At 40.7% G+C, this 25,288-nt stretch overlaps 2 protein-coding genes across 6 annotated transcripts in view; one reads left to right on the top strand and one right to left on the bottom strand.

Annotated features, from left to right (window-relative positions):
• Positions 1-2,544: 2,544 nt before the first annotated feature.
• ndufaf7 (NADH:ubiquinone oxidoreductase complex assembly factor 7) lies at positions 2,545-15,366 on the top strand. 2 transcript variants are annotated; one of them, XM_085132912.1, is made up of 10 exons: positions 2,546-2,937; positions 3,233-3,393; positions 4,109-4,189; positions 5,344-5,454; positions 5,555-5,768; positions 6,690-6,748; positions 8,648-8,761; positions 10,927-11,070; positions 12,750-12,923; positions 13,405-15,366. In XM_085132912.1, the coding sequence occupies exons 1-10, from the start codon at positions 2,859-2,861 to the stop codon at positions 13,627-13,629; spliced, it is 1,362 nt and encodes a 453-aa protein (XP_084989038.1). In that variant the 5' UTR covers positions 2,546-2,858; the 3' UTR covers positions 13,630-15,366. The 2 variants fall into 2 exon arrangements, 1 of the variants encoding a protein (XP_084989038.1); XR_014869359.1 differs by lacking the exon at positions 13,405-15,366 and having other exon boundaries at positions 2,545-2,937; positions 10,927-12,539; positions 12,576-12,839.
• A 1,241-nt stretch (positions 15,367-16,607) lies between these two features.
• The window catches only part of LOC146502112 (serine/threonine-protein kinase D3-like), a 55,537-nt gene continuing 46,856 nt past the window's right edge, over positions 16,608-25,288 (bottom strand). For all 4 annotated transcript variants that reach the window (XM_085132907.1, XM_085132908.1, XM_085132909.1 and 1 more), the window contains 8 exons: positions 19,798-19,850; positions 19,609-19,681; positions 19,412-19,518; positions 18,976-19,137; positions 18,753-18,851; positions 18,154-18,421; positions 17,978-18,063; positions 16,608-17,325 (listed from right to left, as the gene is read on the bottom strand). In XM_085132907.1, the coding sequence (XP_084989033.1) occupies positions 17,152-17,325; positions 17,978-18,063; positions 18,154-18,421; positions 18,753-18,851; positions 18,976-19,137; positions 19,412-19,518; positions 19,609-19,681; positions 19,798-19,850 (1,022 nt within the window). In that variant the 3' untranslated portion in view covers positions 16,608-17,151. The remainder of the gene's footprint in view (positions 17,326-17,977; positions 18,064-18,153; positions 18,422-18,752; positions 18,852-18,975; positions 19,138-19,411; positions 19,519-19,608; positions 19,682-19,797; positions 19,851-25,288) is intronic.

Raw genomic sequence — 25,288 nt, 5'->3', positions numbered from 1 at the left:
TTTTTTTTGATTCGTTACATAAAAACAAATAAATCTAGATGAGATATTTTACACAAATAACTACGGTAAATTATATTGATGAGCACGCTAAAAAAAAAAAGTTAAATCCAATATAAAAAACGAGTCTACATTTTTTTTATCCCCTACGTAACCGTCTGTCCTCCAATCACAGCGTTTGTTGTTCGTCTGAAGCGTTCATGTGCTGTTATGAAACACGATGTCAAAGGAAATGGAGGAAGATCTTTCAAAATAAAATGTCAATTACTATTTTTTATTTATTTTTTTCTAAAGAACTTTATTTACAAACAACAGTATAACATACAAGGCACCATCATTAATCCGAATATGTAATATTGTAATTGAATATGTAATTGAGCATTATAGCAAGAAAAAAAAATAAACAAACAAAAACCAATAAACACAAAGCCAAAAAAGTTAAAACAAAAAGAAAGAACAGTCATTGAAGGATTTGAACCAAAGGCAAAAAATAACATGAACAAAAAAGGGCAGTCATGATTATAAAATAGGGAGGTTTCTTTTTTAACATAGATTAAACTCGTTAAATAAAACAACATGTTTATGAGCTTTCTTGTTCAAGGGATTTGGTTTTGGCATTGGTGGGGACGGATGATTCAGCCACCAAACCCTGCCCTGTTTCTTTTTTTTTCTTTTTGTCTTTGCTTCTTGATAAAAAAAAAAAAAAAGGAGAAGCATACTTGCTTACATATGCTATTCTACATGCTTTTAAACCATTTAAAATTACAATTCATAGTTCTATATGTGAATTATATAATGTTATATTACTATTAAACAAATGACTAAGTATTTTAGACTTTAGTTTACTTCAGCCATATTCCATATATATCAGGTATCATACAAAAATAAAATAAAAAATAGCTTCAAATAAGTCATTACAATAAAAGAATATGACTTTAAGGACTTAACAACATTACTTCAGTTATACTGCACCAACATCTCTTACACATTAGCACTAAGGGAACACTGGATGATCTGGTGGGTTTTGTACATAAACTACTCGTCTAAGATTACCACAAAGTAAAAGATCTCTCAGCAACATTATGCAACATTTTAGGCACTATTGCCCCTATCAAATCAGTGAGCTGGGATTTCTTATTCTAAACATGAACTACTGGTGCCCCACACAACAACCAATGTCCACTATGTGAAGGAGCCAAACACATGCCTTCTCCTCTCGTTAACTGAGATAAACTGCTGACATATTTGTTTTACATCTATACTGTCCATTTTCTCCTGGTGGACATGGCAACACGTTATTCATAGTTACATACAATTTTAGACTGATGTGGGCCAAAGCCTAAAACGATGTGCCGGGAGTTTGCTGTTCTCGTCGGCTCAGATATTTGAAGTTTACACAGCTACATTCACGCCTGAAAATATGTTAAACGTTTATTTTGCGACCCAGAAAGCGTATAAGAGTAATAATAAAACTAAGTAGCTGCAGTAGTATTAGCCATTGTTGGAAACTGGAATTGGCTGGGCCAATGTGGAATATGGTTTTTCAATTTTGTTGTCCGGGTGGAAAAACGGGAGAAATTCGGGAGAATGGTGGCTCCGGGAGATTATCGGGAGGGGCACTGAAATTCGGGATTCTCCCGGAAAAATCGGGAGGGTTGGCATGTATGGCCTAGCATAGCCTGTAACGTTATTATGACGGACACATTTCATGAGTGAACTTGACTTTAAGTGACTCACAGGTTTCTTTGAAAAATACTTTCTTATATCCAGGTTCTTCCTCTTTGCTGCCATCCTCCTCTCCTCCTCACAGCGCAGGCTTGCCGCTGCTAAAATTAAACAGAGCTCCCTGAAAGGCACAGCCAATCACATTGGCCATATTTGTCACATGAGGACTCCAGTAGAGAAGTAATTTAACTCTTTCTGCACCGCTGGGTGAATGAGACGTTGACAGATCGTTTTTTCTTTCTATCAGTTTTGTTTTTCTTTACTCAAAGAGATGAAATTATTGGTGGGGACAATTCAATAATCGCTGGATATTGATGGGGACATGTCCCTTCCGTCCATGCCAAATCTACGCCCTTGTTCTTGTTATTCACAAGTTTCAGCGAGTTAGCCCAGAGTTTAAAGTCATTCAGCCATCTGTTTATGTCAATGACTATTAATGGGAAAGCTACTTTCCACCATGGACTTTAAAAATGAAACCAGACACTGAAGGGCAGGTGTTGGCTTAATGTGCTCTGGAATAAATAGAGACAAATTCACAGAGACTGGAGAATTTCCTTAACTTATTATTAAGAAATAAGAAAAATGTATCGCTGTGGTCTTCAAGTTGTTCAGAATGTATCGAGTTTATAGGCATGAAACATAATTCAGATACATTACAAAAATGTAGGTCTATTTATACTATTACTGTATCATTTTTTTTTATTGTTTTACTGCTGCTTTGGGTTTGATTGACAATGACAATGATTTACATTTATTGTATATATTTAATCAGCCTCGTTGAGGTTCATTTTCTTTAAGTTTTATTTTGAAGCTTAACCGGATGGTATCTCTATTACTGCGACGAGCTTAGAGTTAGCATGTGTTGCTTTAACGCTTTTGCACGGGGACGGTGCAGCGTTTGACCTGCTGTAACTTACACACGGATATCAATAAACGCATTCAGACGTTTTTATCTTGTGTACCAGGAGATGAAACGTCACATCTGACGGCAGGTTTCTGTTGTTTTTGTGTCATTAATGGCCTCGTAGTTGAAACTAACCGGCTAGCCGCTGTGCTGTCAAAGAGCAGAGAGTCCCTCCATGTGGATAAAGTAAAATCCAGTATTGAGGCGGTTCTGTTCTTTCCTGTGAAGCAGAATGAGGGCTCCTCTCTGTGTTAAAGCACAGCAGCTGCTCAGCAGAGGTTTTATCCACCCTGCCAGGCCGTCAGCAGCAGGTGAGAGGTCAATTCAGATAATAAATCCAATTAATAGTTTATTAGTGTAGATAAACATGGGGACGGTATGAGATAGAGGCAGGTGATCTGCCGTGGCGACCCCTGAAGGGGATCTAAAGCATCTTTATGAAGTAAAAAATGTCATTAAATGAAACAGGAAAATAAAGTAGAATAAAAATGGCTTACTGAATTTGATTTTATGTTTTGGGGTCAAATACTCCCCCCTCCTTCAGAAAAAAATAAAAGCCTTTTTAAAAAAAAAAAAATGTATAAATTGAATGTTTCTGTGTGACAGTACGATGGCAAGCAGCCCCTTCCAAACTCTTCTGCAGCTCTGCACCTGATGGAAACAACAAACAACCCTCCATGCTGCGCCACCTGACCTCCAAAATAAAAGCCACGGGGCCGATCCCTGTGGCAGAGTACATGAGGGAGGTGCTCACCAACCCTGTGAAGGTACAGAATGATTAACTCCACCTTAAGTGTGTGCTAGAGTACCACCTGCAGGACATGGATCAGAATTCAAAAGCAAAGCTTTTATTCACTTTTGAATCCTCTGACTTTCTGATGATAGTGTTAGCACGTAAAAGCAGCAGCTGGTTGTGTTAGAGTGGCGTCTTCCACATGATACTGACTCTGATATTCACACAGGGCAGGGGAAGCTGCCAGGTCAGGTCAGGGGTTATTTATATTCCATTGAAGGGGTTTAAGGCATCACTAATGATGCCAAGAGCCACTGTGAATGAGTGGAAGATATTCATATGTTTCTATTTTCTCAATTGTATCAACTGAACATCCACTGCTTTAACAGCAAGTATATGAGAGAAAATACAGGAAAACAGGAGAGGTCCAAAGACTACAAGGATGTCATCTATAATCTGTGCTTTTATTTTGGTATTTCCTCTCTAATGGAAAAACTTGTGTGCAAAATTAGAGTTAACATTAAGAGTCATTTTAACATTTTATAGTCCAAACAACTGATTGATTTGATAATAGTATTATCATCAGTTTATACTAGCAGGTAAATGCCAGCTTTTCTTTTTTTTTGTCATTATTATTTGAGAGGAATAATCAGCTCATAAAAAATAAGTTGTTGTTTTTACATTTTAGGTTTTGATATTTTCCTGTTTTTAGTGAGTATCTTTTCCTTGTTTGTTTTTCCCCCTCTCAGGGTTATTATGTGAAGAACAACATGCTGGGACCTGAAGGAGATTTCATCACTTCACCAGAAATCAGCCAGATCTTTGGAGAGGTGAGGCTGGAAAAACCCCTCAAACTTTCAGTTTCATTTCACATGATGTTTCCACTCAGCCGGCCTCTGATATACACTGTTCACATCAGGTAAACGTGTCTTCGATCGGCCTTCGTCGGCCATTTTACTGTTAGCGGTTGACACATACTTCATCAATAGTAAATATGTTCCAAAATATTTTGGATTAAAAATTTAAATAGCCTCATTAAAAATTATTATTAATTTGTTTTCAGTTGTTGTGCGTGCTGGGGAGAATAACAGGATGGTCCTGTGTCATAGATATCATGATATGATGCTTTTATATCATGTAAAAACTTATAGCGGTATTTGCAAGTATGGTATAAAATGACGCAGCCCTGTTCTCATGGCACGTGGGATCAGCTTTTTCTCAGAATTCAGGACAAGAAGAAAAAAAAAAAGACGTGCCCACTTTTTCCCCCCCCAGTGGCCTTAATCCCCATCCGTATCAAACACCTATGGTCGGTCAATGCATTTTCTTAGCACAGAAGCTAAGTGAATACAGTTTGTGAATACAGACTTTCAGTATGAATGCATATGATGACTATGAATGTATAATAAAATACATACACACTTTAAAAAATAATAATAATAATTGGCTCCTACCGAAAACATAAATCACAGGCAGTGTGGTTTTAAAGAAGTTTTTTTTGTGAGTTTTCCTTTGTTTAAACCCTGGAATATGATAAGTATGATGTGAATATGATATGATCAGGACAAGAAGACAGATGAGTAAGATAAACACATTACAGGGAGGGCTTTTGTGTTTTTTCACACTGCTTGAAATCAGTGTTCATGTGCAGTAAAAAAAAGTTCCTTTTGCATAAAGTTCAGCTGTTTAATGTCACAGACCTGGTGATCCAGGTATGAAGCTCTCTGCACCGTGTTGTGTCTGTATTGTGCTGTTGCACTGTTTTTTCGCCATTTTCACACACTTGCACTTTATGCGTTCCTGTCTTTACTGTTATGTGTAGCACCATGGTCTTGGAGGAATGCTGTCTCGTTTCACTGTGTACTGTACTGCTACATATGGCAGAAATGACTTGACTTTCCTTGAAAGCAGCACGTTTAGATTCAGTAAGATAAGAAAACTTTGTGCTTCTTCTGCTGGTTCAAACATGTTTGGTCTCCTCCAGCTGATTGGAGTGTGGATCATCAGTGAGTGGATGGGAGCTGGTCAACCCAAACAGCTGCAGCTGGTTGAGCTCGGACCCGGAAAAGGATCGCTGGCGAGCGACGTCCTCAGAGTACGTCAGCCAGGCTTAATGCTTTTCTATGAAAGACTAAAGATTTCACCCCAAAGTGGAAACATCTGTGTCATCAAGTTGCAATTTTTTCTCTCTTCAGGTGTTCAGTCAGTTGCAGTCGGTGCTGGGCGGGGCCTCTGTGTCGCTGCACCTGGTCGAGGTGAGTCCGGCTCTGAGTGTGCTTCAGGCTCAGAATCTGACAGGAAACCGCAGCCAGGAGGCAGACGCAGAAGATGATCTGGTTTACCGCCGCGGAGAAACTGAAGCAGGGCTACCGGTGTCGTGGTACCGCCGGTTAGACGATGTCCCGACAGGTACACCGGAGCAGAAAGCAGGCTGTGGTCATACTGGTTTATACGGAACATCTCCATGCCACAAAATTAGAGAACCTGAAGATGTTAGCAGGGTTTTTCCTGGTTAAAGTAAGCACATAAGCACAGTTAGTCCATCTATAGTTTAGGAGTTTGTGTTAAAATGACAAATACCTGAAACTGGTTACCAAAGTCATTGTTTTGTTTTATGAGTTTTTTGGCCATCGACATTTTATGTTTTGAAGCCAGATTTGACAAGTGAGGTACACTGCACACTCATCAAATCATACCCTACTTTAGCATCAACACTAAATTAGACTGTTAATCACATATTAAACCTCATGTTTTATTCAGTAAGACTTTACTAACACCGAGTCCATAAGGTCATTAGGAAAGCCTCTACTTGTGCTTCAAATGAAAAGTTGGGTCATTACCTCAGAAATATCTTTACAATAAGAAGCCATTCTGCTACCAGAGGAGTCGCCCTCTGGTGGACAATAAAAAAATGCAGGTTTGAGGAAGTGTTCCCTGTTTTTATCTACAGTTTGTGGTTTTGACAGTGAGTATTATCAGTGCTGAATTGATCTGAGGACATCAGGCTTTATCAGGCTTCAGGCTGATACTGTTACTGTTTTCCATTTGAGTTCTTTATGTGTTAGCTTTTAATCTCTATTAAAATATATTTTTTTGCTTCCGGCGCCCCCCGTGCATGGCAGCCTGTTACAGCAGCTCCGCTCATTCTGCGCTTCCTTCTTATCTCCTCTTTACTTTCTCGTAATTTTTTGTAACTAAAGTTTTAGCAGTTAGATTATGTAATTATGGGCTACCGTTTTGTGCTAGTCTCTGTTTTTATTTAACAAATTTCCCATGTGTGAGACTAATAAAGGTTATCTTATCTTCATTGAGTTTTTCCTCTTCTTCCAGGATTTAGTGTCTTTGTTGCTCATGAGTTCTTTGACGCCCTGCCAATTCACAAATTCCAGGTGAGATTTAAAAACACAGTGTGTGCAATATTTATGTAACAATAAAGCTTTTTCTTTACTGTCATATTAGTCCTTAAAGTCCTCTCTGTATACTGTGGTCTTGCATTGCATTTGACTACACTGTCATGATTGTTCCTACCACCAGATGGCACCAAATCAAAACACAAGAAGTCCATAAAAATGCCAAGTGTTTAACGGCTGTGTTTGGTGAAAGATAGGCTGTTTATATGATAGGTTATCTGTGTAATTTAGCAGCGACTGTTCTTTGATTAATCTTGAGTGATATGTTTTATTGATTAGCACTCAAATATCTCAGTGAAGACAGAACAAAGATCTACCACAAAGCAAGAAAGCATGAGACAAGGCTAATCAAAAGGTATTGGCTGAAGCATTTGCTTATTACGCCAACCCTTTTAACAAAATATCTTTTTGCATGCAGCTCCTGTACACAGGGCTCGAAGCAAATAATAAAACAAAGCAAAAAAAACAAACAAACAAAAAAAAAAAAAAAAAAAAAAAAAACTTTCCACCTTAGATAAGTAACTACATCAAAGCAAAAGAATCAAGAGTTGTTGTTTTTTTTTGCTCTTTTCATTCTTGATATATATATTTTTCTAATACTCTATTTTTAAACATATTTTTAAACAAGGAAAATGAACTACACCTTTTTAAATCACTGTCATAACTATTCCACAGGTTAACTCATCTAACAGAAACACATCTCTGCTTTATATTTGTCCTTATCTTGTTTTTTTTAAAGAAATCTGTTCCCCTTAAGTCATATTGACTCTCTCTGACTTTGAACAGCTTCTGAGTACTGGGGCAAAGCAAGTTATTTTGTGCTTTATACATTATCTGTGCCATTTTATATTCAACTAAATCATAAAATTTCAGGGTATTCAGATTAATAAACAAAATGTTAGTTGGTTCTATATAGTTTGATTGGTTTATAATTCTTATAGCTCTTTTTTGTAACTTGAAAATAGGAAGAGTGTTCGTTTTATATGCATTACCCCATATCTCCAGACAGTAAGTCATATATGGAAGCAACAGAGTACAATAGAGTGTGTATAATGATTTTTTGTTCAGGACATGCTTTGTTTTATAGAGAATAGCAATGGTTTTTGACATTTTTGTTTTCACATGGTTTATATGAGACTTCCAACTCAGCTTATCATCAATTATCACTCCAAGAAATTTATTTTCGTACACTCTTTCAATTTCAATTCCATTAACCCTGATTTTAGATACATTTTTCATTTGTCTAGTGCCAAAAATAATCAATTTTGTTTTCTTTATATTTAATGATAACTTATTTACATCAAACCAGTTTTTTAATATATTTAACTCCTTTTCCGCTGTAGTCAGAAGCTGTTCTAGGTTTTTACCTGAGCAATACAGAGTGGTATCATCAGCAAACAATACACATTTTAACAGTTTGAAAATGCTACATATGTCATTTATGTATAATATAAATAATTTAGGGCCCAGCACAGAGCCCTGAGGAACACCACAAATTACCTTCAACTGCTTAGATTTTACATTATTGAATTCGACATATTGATATCTGTCATCCAGGTAACTTTTCATCCACTTGTATGCTTGTATGTTCCGTATCGGAGTTTTGTTAATTGTTCCGTATCGGAGTTTTAGCAAAGTGAAAATTGGTGAATCTTTGTGTTAACAAGAAAAACATATAGTGAAGTCATTATGCTCTGCTTTAAGTTTAAATAAAACCACATGAAAACAGAAATTTCATGTCTTGTGCAAAGGTTTCTGAGTGGCTGTTCCTCTCATGTTTGCTGTTGACACCTGCAGCGCCCTCATAATAAGAACGCCTTTCAGCTGTTTTGTCCACAGAGGCCCATCTAAACATGTCCGTTTCTCTGTTTGGGGCAGAGGACGGAGAAAGGCTGGAGGGAGGTGTTGGTGGACATCGACCCAGAGAAGCCGGACACGCTGAGGTTTGTCGTGGCGCTGGCTCCGACCCTAGCCTCGACGTCGCTCGTGCAGGTCAGTAAATGTAGAGCTTCTGTGTCCAGGAAAGCAAAGCGCACATTTATTAACATCTGCTTTTTACAGTTTCCAAATAAAATCTACACTCCTTTATGGTTACCACATCACAGTTTATTAAGGCCTCTCTGGTTCTTGAAACCAGATAAAGTGGCTCATTGTTTGAATTTTAAAGGCTCAGATGACCTCAAAGAATCCCGCCTTTTATTAAGACCCGCTTCTGCCTCTGCTGCCGAGGAAGACGATGACAGTAATAAGGATGATGATGTCAGACCTTTGGCAGGATGTTCAAAGTGTCTGAGCTGAGCTGGAGAGGCCAAATCAAGCAGGCTGTGGATGTATAGATGGCATAAATGTGGGCAATAAAAAACCAGATGAGGGCCGTAAAACAAACCTCAGAGAGTCTGTGTGAAGAGTCAATTTCCACAACGTTTAAAAGACTGAAGGACATCAGTCTTTAAAGTGGGTGAAAAAAAATGCTTTTGTAAGTTCAGATAAACCTCCAAGGATATAAAAGTCTTAATGTTTGGATTAAAGGGGAATTGTTTCTCCTTTGCACTGTGGAATATATAAACACTTAAGTAGATGTAGTTTTGGAACAGTTTGAAGTCATGTGCCGGCTGTTGAGGTGATGAGATTTCTGCCCAGTGGTCTGAATGTCGAAGTGAAGAAATTTCAGAAAGTGCAGGTAAACTGCAGGAGTAATCGTGACTCTCTTTAGTATTGCTGCTGGAAATGTTCTACAGGACTAGAACTACCCTCCTGAAGGTTCCATTGGTACTTTTGATGGATGCAGCTATCCCGGGTAGGAAGATGTCGAGGACTTTAGTTGTAAGGCTCTTTTCTTCACTGTGTTAATCAGGTGTGGGGAACTCCAGGCATCAAGGACCAGTGTCCTGCAGATTTTAGATCTCACCCTGGGTCAACACACCTGAATCAAATGATTAGCTCATTACCATGCCTCTGGAGAACTTCAAGACATGTTGAGGAGGTCATTTAACCATTTGAATCAGCTGGGACACATCTAAAACCTGCAGGACACCGGCCGTTGAGGCCTGGAGTTCCCCCACCTGTGGTGTAAATGGTGCGAAAGGTCCTGGTAGTCGTGATGCTCCATGTGGAGGTTGCATAAAATGTGACACATGAAGATCACTAATCTTTGTGCCAGGACCTGACTTTGCCAACTTTGGCAGGAACATCCAAAGAACACTAACGTTGTTTCGATGAGTTTACAGTAACCAGATATTTTGTTTGTCCGGGTCAGGAGGTGTAGCGGGTTCGTCAGTCTTTATTTCCTCATTATGGGGCGCTCACCCATGCCTGAATGCCAGCTGGTTTGATTGCAACCTGGGAACGATGTCTTGGTTTGCCTTCACAATAGGTGCACATCTCTGTGGGTGGCAAGGGGATTGGTTCAGCCTTCATGATGTCATAGCTATGATTATGAATACAAACTGATGAAGCTCGTCTGTCGCAGATACAGCCCCCTTAAGATGGTTTGAGGGATCTGCAAGGCAACAGAAAGGAAGAAAAAAATGTTTGTTTACTATTTCTGGCTCATTAACTGACTATAAAAGAAGGGCGTGGCCATCGTAATGTCACCGATTTTTGAAACTCTGTTTCAGCCAATGTTATTTCTGCGTCTGTAGTGAAGATTCACCTTTTAAATGATCCTTTTCCCGCCTTAAATGATGGATAACTGTACCTGAGGGTTGTTTATGAGGTATCATGGGAAATGTAGGAAGACAAAATGAGAGATTAAGTTTAGCTTTTTTATAAACAGGAGACGAACTGCTGAATTGAACTCTCCTCACTTGTTCCGATCAAGTTTATCACACTGCATTTGTTTATGGACTGTTTTAAAAAGGGAAAATGTTCAGAGTTCAACAAGACGTCTGTAAGTGTCATTTGTTCCAGTCAAAGAAAAATGAACGCTAAATAAAGCAGAAAAGAAAACATCACATTTGAGAAGCTCGAACTTGAGGAAATTTCAGCTTTTGATTAATAAATAATTCCAAAAAATGTCCAGTCCACCTTTAAAAGGTGGAAACCTGACCTGTGTGTGTTTACAGTCCAGCCATGTTTTTGTCTCCAGCAGAGATGATAGAGAGTGAAGCAATGTATTATTAAGTTACTGTGTGTGTGTGTGTGTGTGTGTGTGTCAGGCAGATGAAAAGCGGGATCATGTGGAAGTGTCTGCAGAGGGCGGGGTCATTGTGCAGCAGCTGGCCCGGCGCATCATAGAGGACGGCGGTGCGGCGCTGATCATTGACTATGGCCACAATGGAACCAAGACGGACACGTTCAGAGTACGACACACACATCAAGCCCGTCTGCTAAAGCTTCCTATGTCACATATGTTCAAAGTCAGCCAGATAAAAACGTCCAAGTCTGCATATTGTAAAAAATCCTCAGTTACTGCGATGGATTGTGCCAGCGTGAAATGGAACTGTGGGGCACATGTGGGCATCATACAGTGGGGCGTGTGTGGGGCACGTAGGGCAGCCCTCACCTAGGGTGTGGGCGTACGGTGGGTGAGTGGGTACGCTGCGGGTCCCACTGTGGGCCCCTCTCTGCTTAATGTGGGCAGCGCACAGTGCAGATGTGCCCTACATGTGCAGCTACTGAGTCCCACAGTGGGCAGGGTGGGTCTGCCCACTGTGACCCCACCTGGGCTTCAAGGAGGGATTTTTGGGATGTTATTCACGCTAGTTATAGAATTACTGATACCTGCGAATACAACAGAATGGTAAGACTTATTTTTCTTTCATGTTTGGTAGTTTTTATCCAACTACTCCTAACAACAAGAGGGACTGGCCATAGACTGTACACAAAAGATGGAGGTTACCACCATTTCTAGCTATGTTGGCACGCTTTATCATAAACTGTACAGCTGATACAGATACCTGCTAATTAACATACTAATATCATCCAAGAATTTCATCTTTCAACAGTGCTTCCTCTCTCGAGGTTACCTGTCTGCCAGAGTGACCATGCCCCTAACTTTAAGCATTAAAGAGTATAAATGTGAATGAACCGGGATAAAAATCTCCAATATACAGTTCTTTTGAAGGGTGAAGCGTTCCAGAAGCCAAAACAGTTTTTTTGTAGCAGGCTGTAAACATGTTGGACGTTTTTGTCTATGGGAACTGACTCGTTTTTCGAGACAGCCTCAAGTGGACGTTAGAGGAACTGCAGTTTTTGTGCACTTAAATGTTGTAGCCTCAGAAGCTGCTGCTAGGCTGCAACCAAAGATTTTTATTAATAAACTGAATGCTTTAGTGTTTAAACTGAATTAGTAAGTATGAGTATGCAGTTAATCAACTAATAAACAATCATTTCAGGAATAAAGCTTTAGAGCAGCTCAACGGACCTGCTTATTTTACACAACAGTAGTAAAAACAGGTTGACTTTAATGCAGTCTCTAATACTTCCATCAGTGTTTTAAGACCTCATGCCCACATTTTGATAGGAACAATTCAGAGTTGGATGTATGTTGAGTCTTTAATTGTCGTTTTTATTGATCACATACAGTGCACTCCGTGTGTCCTCCAGCTGTCGTGCTTTGTAATTCTTTTGTCTTCGTGAGGACCAGTTTGAGGTTTAGACCTTCATGTGAGCATGTTTTGTTCAGCTCTAGTGGAAGGAAGCAGCTGTAGGAAGCAGAAAGGCTCCTGTGCGTCAGGCAGGGGGAAACCAGGGTCAACCGGCCCGTTGCTCCTCTTCCTCAATTCTTCTTCAGAGGTTGCCAAGATTTCACAGCATTTTTTTTTACTGGGTTAGAATTTTTTTAGACGGTTAGAAATAGGTTTAGTTTTAAACCTTTTATGCACGCTGTACTTCTTAAACATCCCCTCATGTAGTTTGAAGGAAAAACTGTGTAAGAAGCCCCTACTTAGCTCAAATTTGCTAATGCCACTGTAAATAAGGTTTTGCGTTGAACCCATCAGAGGTTTGCTCATCATTTTGCTCCTTTGCTGTTGGTCAGGGTTTTAAAGGTCACCAGCTTCATGACGTCCTCGCCTCCCCTGGCTCTGCCGACCTCACCGCCGACGTGGATTTCAACTATCTGCGGAGGATGGCGGGAGGAGGCATGGCCTGTCTGGGCCCCGTCACTCAGAGGACGTTCCTGAAGAACATGGGTATTGACACCAGGATGCAGGTGAGTCTTCATCACTGACAGATGCCAATAAAAACAATCAGCATGATTTCTTTTAGTGTCGTTTCCTCATTTGGTGGAAATTCAACACCAAAGAGTGTGACTCACTGCTCCTTTTTCTTAGTTTCAGGTTAAAATTTGAATACACAGACCTAGGGTGCATTCCCACCAGGTTTATGCAAAAATTCATTCACGAGTTTAAAAATATTACAACCTCTGCAGAAAAATGCTGTGCAGGGAAAAACTTTCAGCAGAGATATTGTCGCCATTTTTGGGCAGGTGAAGCTGTTAGTTCAGTGAAACTTACTTTGTGACAGAACTAAAACAATGAGCACAAAGAAAAGTAAAACATTGTATGATTGTAAGATGATCCAAAAACATTTTAGTGTTTCTGAGTGACACGCTGTGGCCCACAGTTAGAAAACCAGGATATCAGACACACACAGTATGCCCCGAGGGTTTAACCCCCGGCTGTTCTCCGCAGGTTCTGCTGAGGAACTGCAGCGACCCGTCCACCAGGAAGCAGCTTATCAGCAGCTACAACATGCTGACCAACCCCACCAAGATGGGTGAGCGCTTCCATTTCTTCAGCCTGCTGCACCCCAGTCGCCTTGCCAAACCCCAGAAACCAGAGGGGCTGAAGCTTGAGAAGAAGAAGAGCCCGGCACCGCTGCCTGTGGCCGGATTCACCGAGCTCAAGTTCGCCTGAAAGAGACGACTTTGAAATTTTGGCTGCCGAGTCAGTAATGAGTGTAAACAACTACACTGTCCCAAACTTCTTGAACTGACTGCACCACAAAGCAAACAATAAAGAGATTTACAGAGCTAAAAACGAGCAGACAGCTGCTTCATCACTTCCTTTAAGCCTGTGTGAAATCCAAAATGGGTGAGTCATTAATTAGATTCACTCCTGTAGAGTCATTATGAAGGAGGAAACTATCCAAAAAGGCCCAAACTGTTCTTTTGTAGCTGTAAACATGTTTGTTTCTGCTTAAAGTTGAACTTTTTAATATGGAAGTCTATGGGGACTTTTGGAGACAGCCTCAAGTGGACATTAGAGGAACTGCAGCTTTTGGCACTTTAGGGAGTGTGAGAGTTTGGACATTACGAGATGTCTGTTGGTTTAAAAGATCATGTTCTGATGTGATTTAAGGAAAACACATTTTGTAGTTTTATGACCTATAAATAAAAATTTAAAAACATTAAAACATTCGTGGACTGTTCTTGTCAGATTTGTCAGATTATGGACACCAGACACTGAATGACTGGATTAAACTGTGCAGCATTTTGGGTCATAGGTCATCTCACATAGGAGGATCTCGTTCCATTGGTCAGCCGGCTGCCATCCTGCACATCTTGAAGCAGTTAGCTGAGCTCACTGTTGTGCAGCAGCCATTCACAACGAGCCCATCGCTCCTCCGGTAGAAATTAAAAGATTCGGTTACATGTGGTGGCAGTGGCGGTGGAGTCGCTGCTGCCAAAACAAGCAGCGGCCCTCCAGATGAGCGGTGATCGGGTTCAGGACTGGTAATTAAATGATCATTTCCAAACATCCTGCTGCAGATCGCTATCAGCTTTTCCTCTGATTCATTGTGTCCCTCGCTGAAGAGTCTGACTAGTACATTTGGAAGGGATTGCATGATTTCATTAAACCTGTTTTGAGCGAAGACGTTTGAAACATTTATCACCATGAATCTGCCACCGGCATCCAAAATTTTAGAAACACTTGTGCTTTTTAAATCCTTGAGATTGGAGCTAATTCACAATAGATACATCAGACTTTGTGTGTAGCTTAAACAGTCCACCCCAAATTCAAATTCATGCTACATCCAACCAAAATATGTACATGTTGCCCAATTTTAAGGGGAACTTGTTCAGAAAAGACCTGCCTTCGATTCAGTGCAGTGGTTATTTAGAATTATTGAAAATTGAAAAAAAAAAAAAGCAGCACTGAAGATCTACAACCTTCATTAATATTTGTTCCACAGAGCTTATTATTTAACTGAAACAAGTTAAAAATAAATGAATAAAATAAAGATTTGTGTTAGTCTTCATTAATTTGGTCAGATTTGGTATGGACACAGTCGAATCTCAAAATTTGACAAAATCCCCCCCCACATGAACTTCACGTGTTCTCTCTAGGTACTCGGGCTTCCTTCCACAGTCCAAAGACACGCAGTTAGTTGGGTTAGATCACTTGGTGATTCTAAGTTGGTGTGAATGGCGGTCAGTGCCTCTGAGTGTTAGTCCTGTGACCTGTCCAGAGTGTACCCTGCCTCTCACCCAACGGTAGCTGGGATAGACTCCAGCCCTGAACTTGATGAACTAATAATTATTTTGCATATTTAAATCTCTGGCTCTCTAATTACTGCTTATTTATAATTATGGTCAATTATTAAACCCACACTACAATTTTTCAAAATAAAAACAAAACAAAACAAAAAAAGCCCAAATAATCTGATTTTTTTAAAAACATTTTGCCCACATAATTTGTTTTTCCATCAGTTTCATCTATCTGTGCAGGGTCACAAGGTTGCAGGTGTCACAGCGTGAGACGTAGAACACCTGTCCAGGTCATTAGTTAATCACAGGACTAACCTACAGTCAGTTAGAGCAATCAGTAAACCTAACACGCATGTCTTTGGACTGTGAGAGGAAGTCTGAGAGCGCACACAGGCACAGGGAGAACATGCAAACTTGGATAGGCTGTCGAAGTGTGACAAGAGTGCAAGTAGTCCTCGAGTAAAACACTGCTGGTGCCCGATGAAGGGTTTAAATCATTTCCTATGACTGATAAATGAAGGCAAAGTTTTTGTCTTGAGAGTGCTCAAAGCAAATGCCAGAAAAACTCAAACTCAATGGAGTAAGTCAAGACCTGCGAAGACGTCCGCCTGTTTTTTCCACAGTGCTGGAGCCTCATCTAGAAGACGACTGGCACAGGAACAACAATGACAACTCACCTGCATTTTGCCGTTCATCTTTAATATTTTCATCCACATGACAAAACATTTCTTGCAAAAATATAAAACATGTGAAATAAATTCTCAGGCTGGAGTCAGATTGGGATTGACGAACACGTTAGAGTTCAGAAAGACAAAGGAGACAATAGCAGCTCGATTCTTCTCAGCTCATCCAGAGTTTCTGAAAATAACTCACGTTTGTTCCTCTGCAAAGGTTTCTGCCATACAGCCACATTATTACAGGTCGGAGACAGTGATATATATACCCACTTAACTTTAATATAACGTCTGCATCTGTCACCAGCTATCTGTTAGCAAAAGAGTTTCTTTAAATAGAAAAACTAACCAATTCTACTAATAATTAATGGTACATAAAAAATATTTCTTATTTGAGTCCAGGAAGTGTTCATTAAACAAACTTCATACTTAAGAACCATTGTTAGACGCAGGTCCAGCCTCAAGTGACCATTAGAGGAACTGCAGGTCTTGGAACATAGCATTGATATTGTTTTGATGCTTTAAAGGCCAAATCTGTTCTCAAAACTAGTCAGATAAAAGTAATTTAATCTGCATTGAATAAATGTTTTGTTGACTATTTGGCCAACGTTCATTTTCTAATTTTAAGATTGTAATTGCAGCCTCGGGGGAACGCTAACATGGCTTCAAACTTTTGCAGATGATCAAACTGAGACTTACTGACAGTGAAATTCTCATGAAAAAAAAAAAGTTTCCCAATAGTGCAAAGACATCCCAACAAAAATAAAAACTACAGTCGGGAGAGAGCGCTTGTTTCTCGTGAGTTCCAGTTAGTCACAAAAGACGACATTAACATCTACACAGCTTATTAGAACTAAAATGTAATGACCACCTGCTAAAACTGTGCTATCTGAGCTGAAAAAGTGAGTCGAGTCTCTGGTTTGCTTTTGGATTAGCCCTTCCACGACTCCGCTGGCAGTGCTGACGTATGTTGAAGCCCCAAGTTGAATTCTGGGGAGAAAAAACACGATGCTTCCGTGTTTCGGCTCTTAGCGCCCGTTTGTTTATGGCTTTGTAGAAACGAAAAAGAAACTGGAAAAAGATAAAATATTTGAAAATTTTTAATTCTATGGACCTGAATTATCGCTGCAGTGATCTGCCTGATCAGCGTGTCCTCATGGGTCATCACACGCCGCCATGGGGGAAAGCCTGTGGCCTACACAGCGGCGCTTCTGTCAACAATTTCCCGGGTTTGAGGCTAACCCTCTTAAGAAAGGTCAACATGGCCGAGGCCTCTAGGGGTCCTCCTCCATGTCATCCAGGTTGGGCGACATAATGAAGTGTTTGGGGTAGTGCAAGCCTCTCTCGTCAGCGTATTCCTCCCATCGGGCATCGTCGCTTTCATGAGTGATGTATCGCTCACCTCGCCGTGTCTCGAACTCCCTGAGGTCCAGCCAGGTCTGGTAGTCCTGGACGATAACGACAACATTAAACACTTTTTTTTATGCTCAGCTTTCACTCCATCTTAGACTGCTACAGGAGCTTTGCATGATTCATTGCTCAAAATAATCCTTATTTATGTTAAACTGGACCAGTTCATCCTCCATTTGAAACAAGCCATTATAGCTCCTCCCCCTTATTAAGCCAACTTTCTTCTGATTGGTTGCCCTTTGGCTGTGTTACATGACCATAATAGGGAAATCTGCTAAGAAGCATGTCTATAAGCCTGAGAAAATCTATTGTTGTATATTTGATATAGAGGTCAACTGTCCCTTTAAATCAGTGATTTAAGGTATGATTTGATCATTCAAAAACAGAGTTAAAATAATAACTTTATGTCCTGCATCACAGACTGTACACAAAAGATGGACACAGCTTCCAAGTCTAAAACATAAATATGAAGCCAACGTGAATCTGCCTTCATTCTAATGGCCAGCAGGGGGCGACTCCTGTGGTTACACACAGTTAATGAGAAACCAGCCTTCGCCCTTCTTGCTCTATGACCTCATTACATTTTTTCCTAAAGGGGGGAATAAATGTTTTACTTTCATTAAATCTTTATTTACTTTAATAACGCTCATGCGATACTGAAGACTCTTCTAAAGAAAGCAGTTTGGTTACCTGCAGCCAGGGGTGGCTCAGCGACTTGTCCACGCTGTAGCGCTTCCTCATCTTCACCTGCAGCAGGTTATTAATCAGGTCTTTGGCTGTCGGAGAAGAATAGTCAAGTGGCGTTAAAACACACAAATTGTTACAAATGTGAACATGAATGAACCCAAGTCCAGATGTTCCCTTACCCTCTTCTGAGATCTCCTTCCAGGGGTTGGCTGGGTACATGAAGGCGGCATTCTGGATCTGGTCATTGATGTCCTCGTCCTCATTGAAGGGAAACGTCCCGCTCAGACTGACGTAGACGATGACGCCAACCGACCACATGTCCAGAGATCGGTTGTAGCCTTTGCTGCGGAGCACCTCGGGCGCCAAGTAGGCCGGAGTGCCGACCACTGAGCGGCGGAACGACTTCTCCCCGATGATACGAGCGAAACCAAAGTCGCAGAGCTTCACCTGGTTGAGAGGGGGAAAAATGCGGCATTAATCCACTGGCTCTTCCGTGAGTTCCTCGTCCTTCTAATTTATAATTAAACAGAAGGTAGCTGTGGCGGCGACTATCGTTCTGCTCTGGACCCTTGGTGAGATTGGTACTATGAAAACTTCTGGTTCTTGTGGTCTGCAGTGCACTGGTGTGGAGTACTGTCAGACCGAAAGACAAGGTTCCCTGGAAAGCAGCTGAATGACATCAAGGACCAGCGCAATAGCAACCAAGTTGCAACCAGTTGCAACCAATTGCAGCACCTGGGTGAGCTGCCTCAGTGTGGGAAAGTGCATTTGTACTAACCTGAGGAAACGGCTCTGCAGAGGCCAGCAGGACGTTCTCAGGCTTCAGATCACAGTGGACGATGTTCTTGAAGTGAAGATGCCTCAGGGCTACCAGGATCTGCAGACCCAACAGTCACAAACAGAATGACTCCTATCAGAGTCCTATCAGACATCCACATAAACCCTGCCTAAGCAAACAGACAAAAAAGTGTCTCCGTCCGCCTGAGCTTTCCCATTCTCACCTGTGTAACCAGGAACTTGGTGAGCCGTTCGGGTAGCCGGCTCTTCTCGCTGGATAAAATCATCTCCAGCATGTCGCCGTGAAGCTTCTCCATGACCACAAACACCTGCTCGGGCGTCTCAAACATGCACTCCAGGTTAACAATTCCCGGATGGTGGAGGTTCTGTCACACATAGGAGACAATCTGTGAAAACCAGATTCCAACTGGAGCAATCTAATGAAGTAATTAATAGTTTTGTAAACATGTTATCCATTTTTTAAAACTATAAAAAAAGATTCCTCAAACACGATGCTCGTTTACATCTTCAGCCTCATTTTAAATATTGTTTGATCACTGCGTTCATCGTGGGAAACCGAGATTGTGAGATTAAAATTTGATTGATTGTACAGCTCTAACTTAATCTCACATTAAATTAATAAAGCTCGCCACGTCTCACCTGAAGTATGGCCACCTCGTTCCTCAGCTGGCTCTCCTGCTTAGTAGGAAACCGCATTTTGTCGATGATTTTGATTGCCACGTCTCTGCCGGTCTTTCTGTGTTTGCCTGCAGAAGATGAGAAAGGAGGTCACTTTGATTGTTTGTAATTGCCTGTAATGCATATAAAATATGTCTCATTTTAACACAACCTCTCACCTCCATAAACGATCCCAAACTGTCCCGAGCCGAGGACCTCGTCAGCAAAGATCTGATACACTGAGCTGATATCCTGAACAAGACAGATTAGAGCACCTCAGACTGTGAGAACATCCTTAACTGTGTTTTAAGAAGGGACAAATCTGAAATAAAGAGAAAAAATAAATCTGCTTGTGTGTGATGGCTTACCACATTTTCTTGTATCTGGGAGTTGGACACTGATATGCTGATAGACAGTTCCTCTGAGAAGACACAAAATAAAATACATTTATATATATATATATATATATATATATATATATATATATATATATATATATAAAGTGAAATCTGCAGGTATTTAACCCCCTTCACTTACAGCAAACACGTGTTTTTCCCCCCAACCTCCAAATCATTAAAATGTCATTTTCAACATTTCCTTGTTTATCAAAGACAGAGGTGATGGGAGATTTCCAGCTGGGATCAAACATGCGGATTTCTTTGTACACTGCACGATGAAAAGAGCCCTGACAACGTTTCCAGCTGCGACAACAATCTCCAAATCGTTTTCCAGATCTCACAAGAATAAAAGCCTCTGTTTCCTGTCTCCTCCTTTCATGTGATGGGAGCATTAATTCAGGCTGACACTGAAAGCCGTCGGCGCGTTCTGTGCAAAGAAAACTGATGAGCTGACATCGATTTCGGATCGCTGCCCGGGATTTGATCGGGTCACCCCTCTGCGATCAATACCTGCAGTCTGATGTAGATAGGCAGCCTGTTGATATTTAGGTCACCATGCAGAGCTGATGTAGGTTTATCGAGCAGTGGGAAGCTCACATCTGCAAAGAGTGCTGAGGAATTTTGACCCAGGGATGCAATTCTTTCACTAGAGGCCTGAGAGTTTGAGCATCCGAAACATTCCTAGGACTGCACTCCTGTACACCTTGTGACATTTCCTCCAGTGACGTATCAGATCAAACATACAAAGTGCAAATGCTTGTTTCTGTTCCTCTACATCAGACATTGAACTGGTGCTAAGAAAAAGATTTAGAGACTCACCCGAGAATAAACTAATAGCATGTTTTTATCAAATATATTAAAGTTATTGCACAAAAACAGCTGATTCTGAGGGGTTCAGGTTGCTGAGTTTCCATGAAATGAGCCAAATGAAAGCGATCCAGGAGCAATTTGTTGGCAATCTGCATTTTCCAGGAAGATGGAGCGTCACAAGGCAAAAGTGAGAACATCAAGTTAACATTTTGGATCCATGGCGTGGAAATTCCCAAGAGCTTCATCCGATCAAGAATCTATAGTCAATATTTAAAAAAACAAAACAAAAAACAGGTAGATAACCAAGAGCCCCTACACTGTGATCACCTTTGACCGCAGGGATTGAACAGATATGAAAAAACGGTTATTTCTGTAAATACTGACTCTTTTAAATTGACGAAATTCTTCTTCCTGTCTAAATCTGTGCGATTACTGCTGTTCCCTAACAAAGACAAACCCCGACCACTGCAAGTTTACAGTGGGGCAAAAAAGTATTTAGTCAGCCACCGATTGTGCAAGTTCCCCCACTTAAAATGATGACAGAGGTCAGTAATTTGCACCAGAGGTACACTTCAACTGTGAGAGACAGAATGTGAAAAAAAAAATCCATGAATTCACATGGTAGGATTTGTAAAGAATTTATTCGTAAATCAGGGTGGAAAATAAGTATTTGGTCAATAACAAAAATACAACTCAATACTTTGTAACATAACCTTTGTTGGCAATAACAGAGGTCAAACGTTTACTATAGGTCTTTACCAGGTTTGCACACACAGTAGCTGGTATTTTGGCCCATTCCTCCATGCAGATCTTCTCAAGAGCAGTGATGTTTTGGGGCTGTCGCCGAGCAACACGGACTTTCAACTCCCGCCACAGATTTTCTATGGGGTTGAGGTCTGGAGACTGGCTAGGCCACTCCAGGACTTTCAAATGCTTCTTACGGAGCCACTCCTTTGTTGCCCGGGCGGTGTGTTTTGGATCATTGTCATGTTGGAAGACCCAGCCTCGTTTCATCTTCAAAGTTCTCACTGATGGAAGGAGGTTTTGGCTCAAAATCTCACGATACTTGGCCCCATTCATTCTGTCCTTAACACGGATCAGTCGTCCTGTCCCCTTGGCAGAAAAACAGCCCCATAGCATGATGTTTCCACCCCCATGCTTCACAGTAGGTATGGTGTTCTTGGGATGCAACTCAGTATTCTTCTTCCTCCAAACACAACGAGTTGAGTTTATACCAAAAAGTTCTACTTTGGTTTCATCTGACCACATGACATTCTCCCAATCCTCTGCTGTATCATCCATGTGCTCTCTGGCAAACTTCAGACGGGCCTGGACATGCACTGGCTTCAGCAGCGGAACACGTCTGGCACTGCAGGATTTGATTCCCTGCCGTTGTAGTGTGTTACTGATGGTGACCTTTGTTACTTTGGTCCCAGCTCTCTGCAGGTCATTCACCAGGTCCCCCCGTGTGGTTCTGGGATCTTTGCTCACCGTTCTCATGATCATTTTGACCCCACGGGATGAGATCTTGCGTGGAGCCCCAGATCGAGGGAGATTATCAGTGGTCTTGTATGTCTTCCATTTTCTGATGATTGCTCCCACAGTTGATTTTTTCACACCAAGCTGCTTGCCTATTGTAGATTCACTCTTCCCAGTCTGGTGCAGGTCTACAATTCTTTTCCTGGTGTCCTTCGAAAGCTCTTTGGTCTTGGCCATGGCGGAGTTGGAGTCTGACTGGTTGAGGCTGTGGACAGGTGTCTTTTATACAGATGATGAGGTCAAACAGGTGCCATTCATACAGGTAACGAGTGGGGGACAGAAAAGCTTCTTACAGAAGACGTTACAGGTCTGTGAGAGCCAGGGATTTTCCTTGTTTGAGGTGACCAAATACTTATTTTCCACCCTGATTTACAAATAAATTCTTTACAAATCCTACCATGTGAATTCATGGATTTTTTTTTCACATTCTGTCTCTCACAGTTGAAGTGTACCTCTGGTGCAAATTACTGACCTCTGTCATCATTTTAAGTGGGGGAACTTGCACAATCGGTGGCTGACTAAATACTTTTTTGCCCCACTGTATGTCGCCTAATCATTTGTCAGCTAGAATAACATTTCATAACAGTACAATAACAACAATAAAAAGGATAACATCACATGAAGTCTTTTAATGCTTCAATAATCTCCACAGAACACCACACGACCTGTAAACGCAGCACCAGTGTTTGCATGCCTGCTGATCGCTTCCATTTATATAACTTTATTGACACTAATGCATCTGCATCAGAGCAGTGTAATTTCTTTTCTTTTTTTCCTTTTGCGTGGGGGTGGATTTCCCTCGGTTATACATGACTTTAAAGGTCTAGTGGCAGTCTGTGTGTCTATGAGGTAATAAAAAAAAAGTGGTGTTACATCACCAGTGCATTAACTTATTGATGCCATTATTTTAAAAACAAAACATCCATTTTCAGGAGGAAATTGAAGCTCCGCATTAATTACTCAACAAGTGGAAAACGCCACTGCTGACTGCGTCCCCTGAAGCGCCGCACTTTTATAACAGACCAACTGTGCTCAATAACAGCTAATGCTCTTTTACTTTAATTCCACGAGGTGCATTTAGGTGCTCTAATTTAAAGGATGAAACTTAAGACTCTTATTTTCAGACAAAGAGACAGTTTAACCTGAGATGGATCGGAGCTGAGATGAAGCGGAAAATCCTCTGAAATCCCTTCAATCATGTTAAAATGCCAGCAGACGGCGTGTGTCTGCGCGTGTGTGTGTTTGTGTGTGTTGTGTAACGGTGGCCTCCTAAAACAATATTTGGAAGCTTTTCGCAGGCAAAAAAACAAACGCACGTCCATTAAAGCATAAAAAGTCTAATCTGATTTCGGAAGCGACTCCATTACTGTATCAAAGGGCAAAGATGGGCATTAATATAGTGTGCATGAACCTCACTGGGTGTGCCTCCATTATCAAACATCTGCCTTTTATTACATAAAAATAAAATTTAGAAAGATATTCCATCTTTCTAAAAATATACAAACTGAATATAAAATAGAAAGACTGTATGTATCGAGACTGAAGTGCACCAGCTCAGTGATGCAGCAGCAGAAAGGTCGTCAGAGGTAGAACAAACCATAACAACGCTTTTCAAATTACTACTACTACATGTACAACAAAAGTAGATGCAATCCATCAGTGGAAATATCCACAGGTTTAAAAATATGTCTATAAGTAGACATACAATGGGGAAAATAATTTATCTCCTGCTGAATTTGCAAGTTTGATCATTTACAAACAAATGAACAGTTTCTGATTTTTACAATAGTTTCATTTAAACAGAGAGAAACAGAGTATCAACCAAAACTCCAGAAAGAACACATTACATAAAAGTTAAATTGATTTGTGTCATTGAGTGAGGTATGTATTTGATCCTCTGTAACCCAGCTAGTCTGCTTCCACAGACTGGCTGTGAGCCAAATGGGCACGCAGATTAGAGTTAGTTAATCAATTACAGATACTCCTGATCTGTCCTTGTTGTGTATAAAGCACACCTCGCTAAAGAACCGGTTTCAAACATTCCAGCCTCTCCACCACTACGGACAAGAGCAACGAGATGTCAAAGAACAAGATTGGTACAGACTACAAGACGAGTAACACGAAGCTCAGTGAGAAGGTGATAAATGGGAAATGAAAGAAATCTAAAATGACCATCAGTCACCCTCGTGCTTTAGCTCCAAACAAGAGCTTGCCTCATGAGAAAGCTGGTGGATGAGCCCAAAACTATACAGGAGACGCTTGTTAATGACCTGAAGGCACCAAGAAGACCATCAGTAACACATTCCCGCAGTCAAGCATGGAGGTGGAACCATTACGCTTTGGGACTGTTTCTGACTGTACGGAACGACTTTATCACATTGGGGAGCCAATGGACCATTAAATCTTGGAAGAGAACTGACGGTGCTTCCTCATTTTCAAGTCATTTAATTTAGCTGGAATGAACAAGCCAATATGAGTGTCATCTTATTGGGTTCACATTTTTGATTGGTTGCCATTCCTCAAGAGGTTGGGTCTTATGTAACATGAATAAATGCAAGACAAATTCCTCAAATACTCAGTTTTTGTCTTTTTACACGCTTGTAAACCATAGAGAGAGTAAAAGAAAGACTGGTGTAGCCACCATGATCTTGGTTTGAAAAGCCTCAAACTAAACAATGTCATGGTCACCATCTTGGTGTTTTGAATTGTGTCTGATAAGTCAATGGTTAAATCTCAATTTTTGACCTTAAAAAGGACAATACTTCACAAAATTTATTCCTAGTTTGTTTTTTTCAGTATGACCTAACATAACATAAATACTGAAAAAAAAAAGAAAAAGAGAATGTTCCACTACAGCAAGACCCACCGCCCCCTGCTGGCCGTTAGAATAAATGCAGGTTTATGACACTTCTATATTTATTTAGGTTTTCAGCCATTCAGTTCATGGTAGTATTGAGAACTTGAAAAGAAGATGACTGGACTTCTTTGGGGGGTTTTTGTTTGTTTGTTTTGGCTATTAACTTCTACATTGGCTTTTCAGACACAGCGGTCACATCCATTTTCTTTACACAAAACTGAATTTCCTGCTGAAGGTACAGAAGGAACAGGCAAA

This window comes from Neolamprologus multifasciatus, chromosome 15, assembly GCF_963576455.1.
Source record: "Neolamprologus multifasciatus chromosome 15, fNeoMul1.2, whole genome shotgun sequence".
NCBI lineage: Eukaryota > Metazoa > Chordata > Actinopteri > Cichliformes > Cichlidae > Neolamprologus > Neolamprologus multifasciatus.
Note: the sequence above shows the minus strand (reverse complement) of the source record. Positions and strands in the feature narration are given on the sequence as shown.

What these genes read in the sequence shown, in the direction of transcription:
- ndufaf7 (XM_085132912.1), top strand. Translation starts at nt 2,859, where the DNA reads ATGAGGGCTCCTCTCTGTGTTAAAGCACAGCAGCTGCTCAGCAGAGGT. An exon ending in TGCCAGGCCGTCAGCAGCAG is followed by an intron (nt 2,938 to 3,232) that starts GTGAGAGGTCAA and finishes TCTGTGTGACAG; the next exon opens with TACGATGGCAAGCAGCCCCT. An exon ending in TGGCGAGCGACGTCCTCAGA is followed by an intron (nt 5,455 to 5,554) that starts GTACGTCAGCCA and finishes TTCTCTCTTCAG; the next exon opens with GTGTTCAGTCAGTTGCAGTC.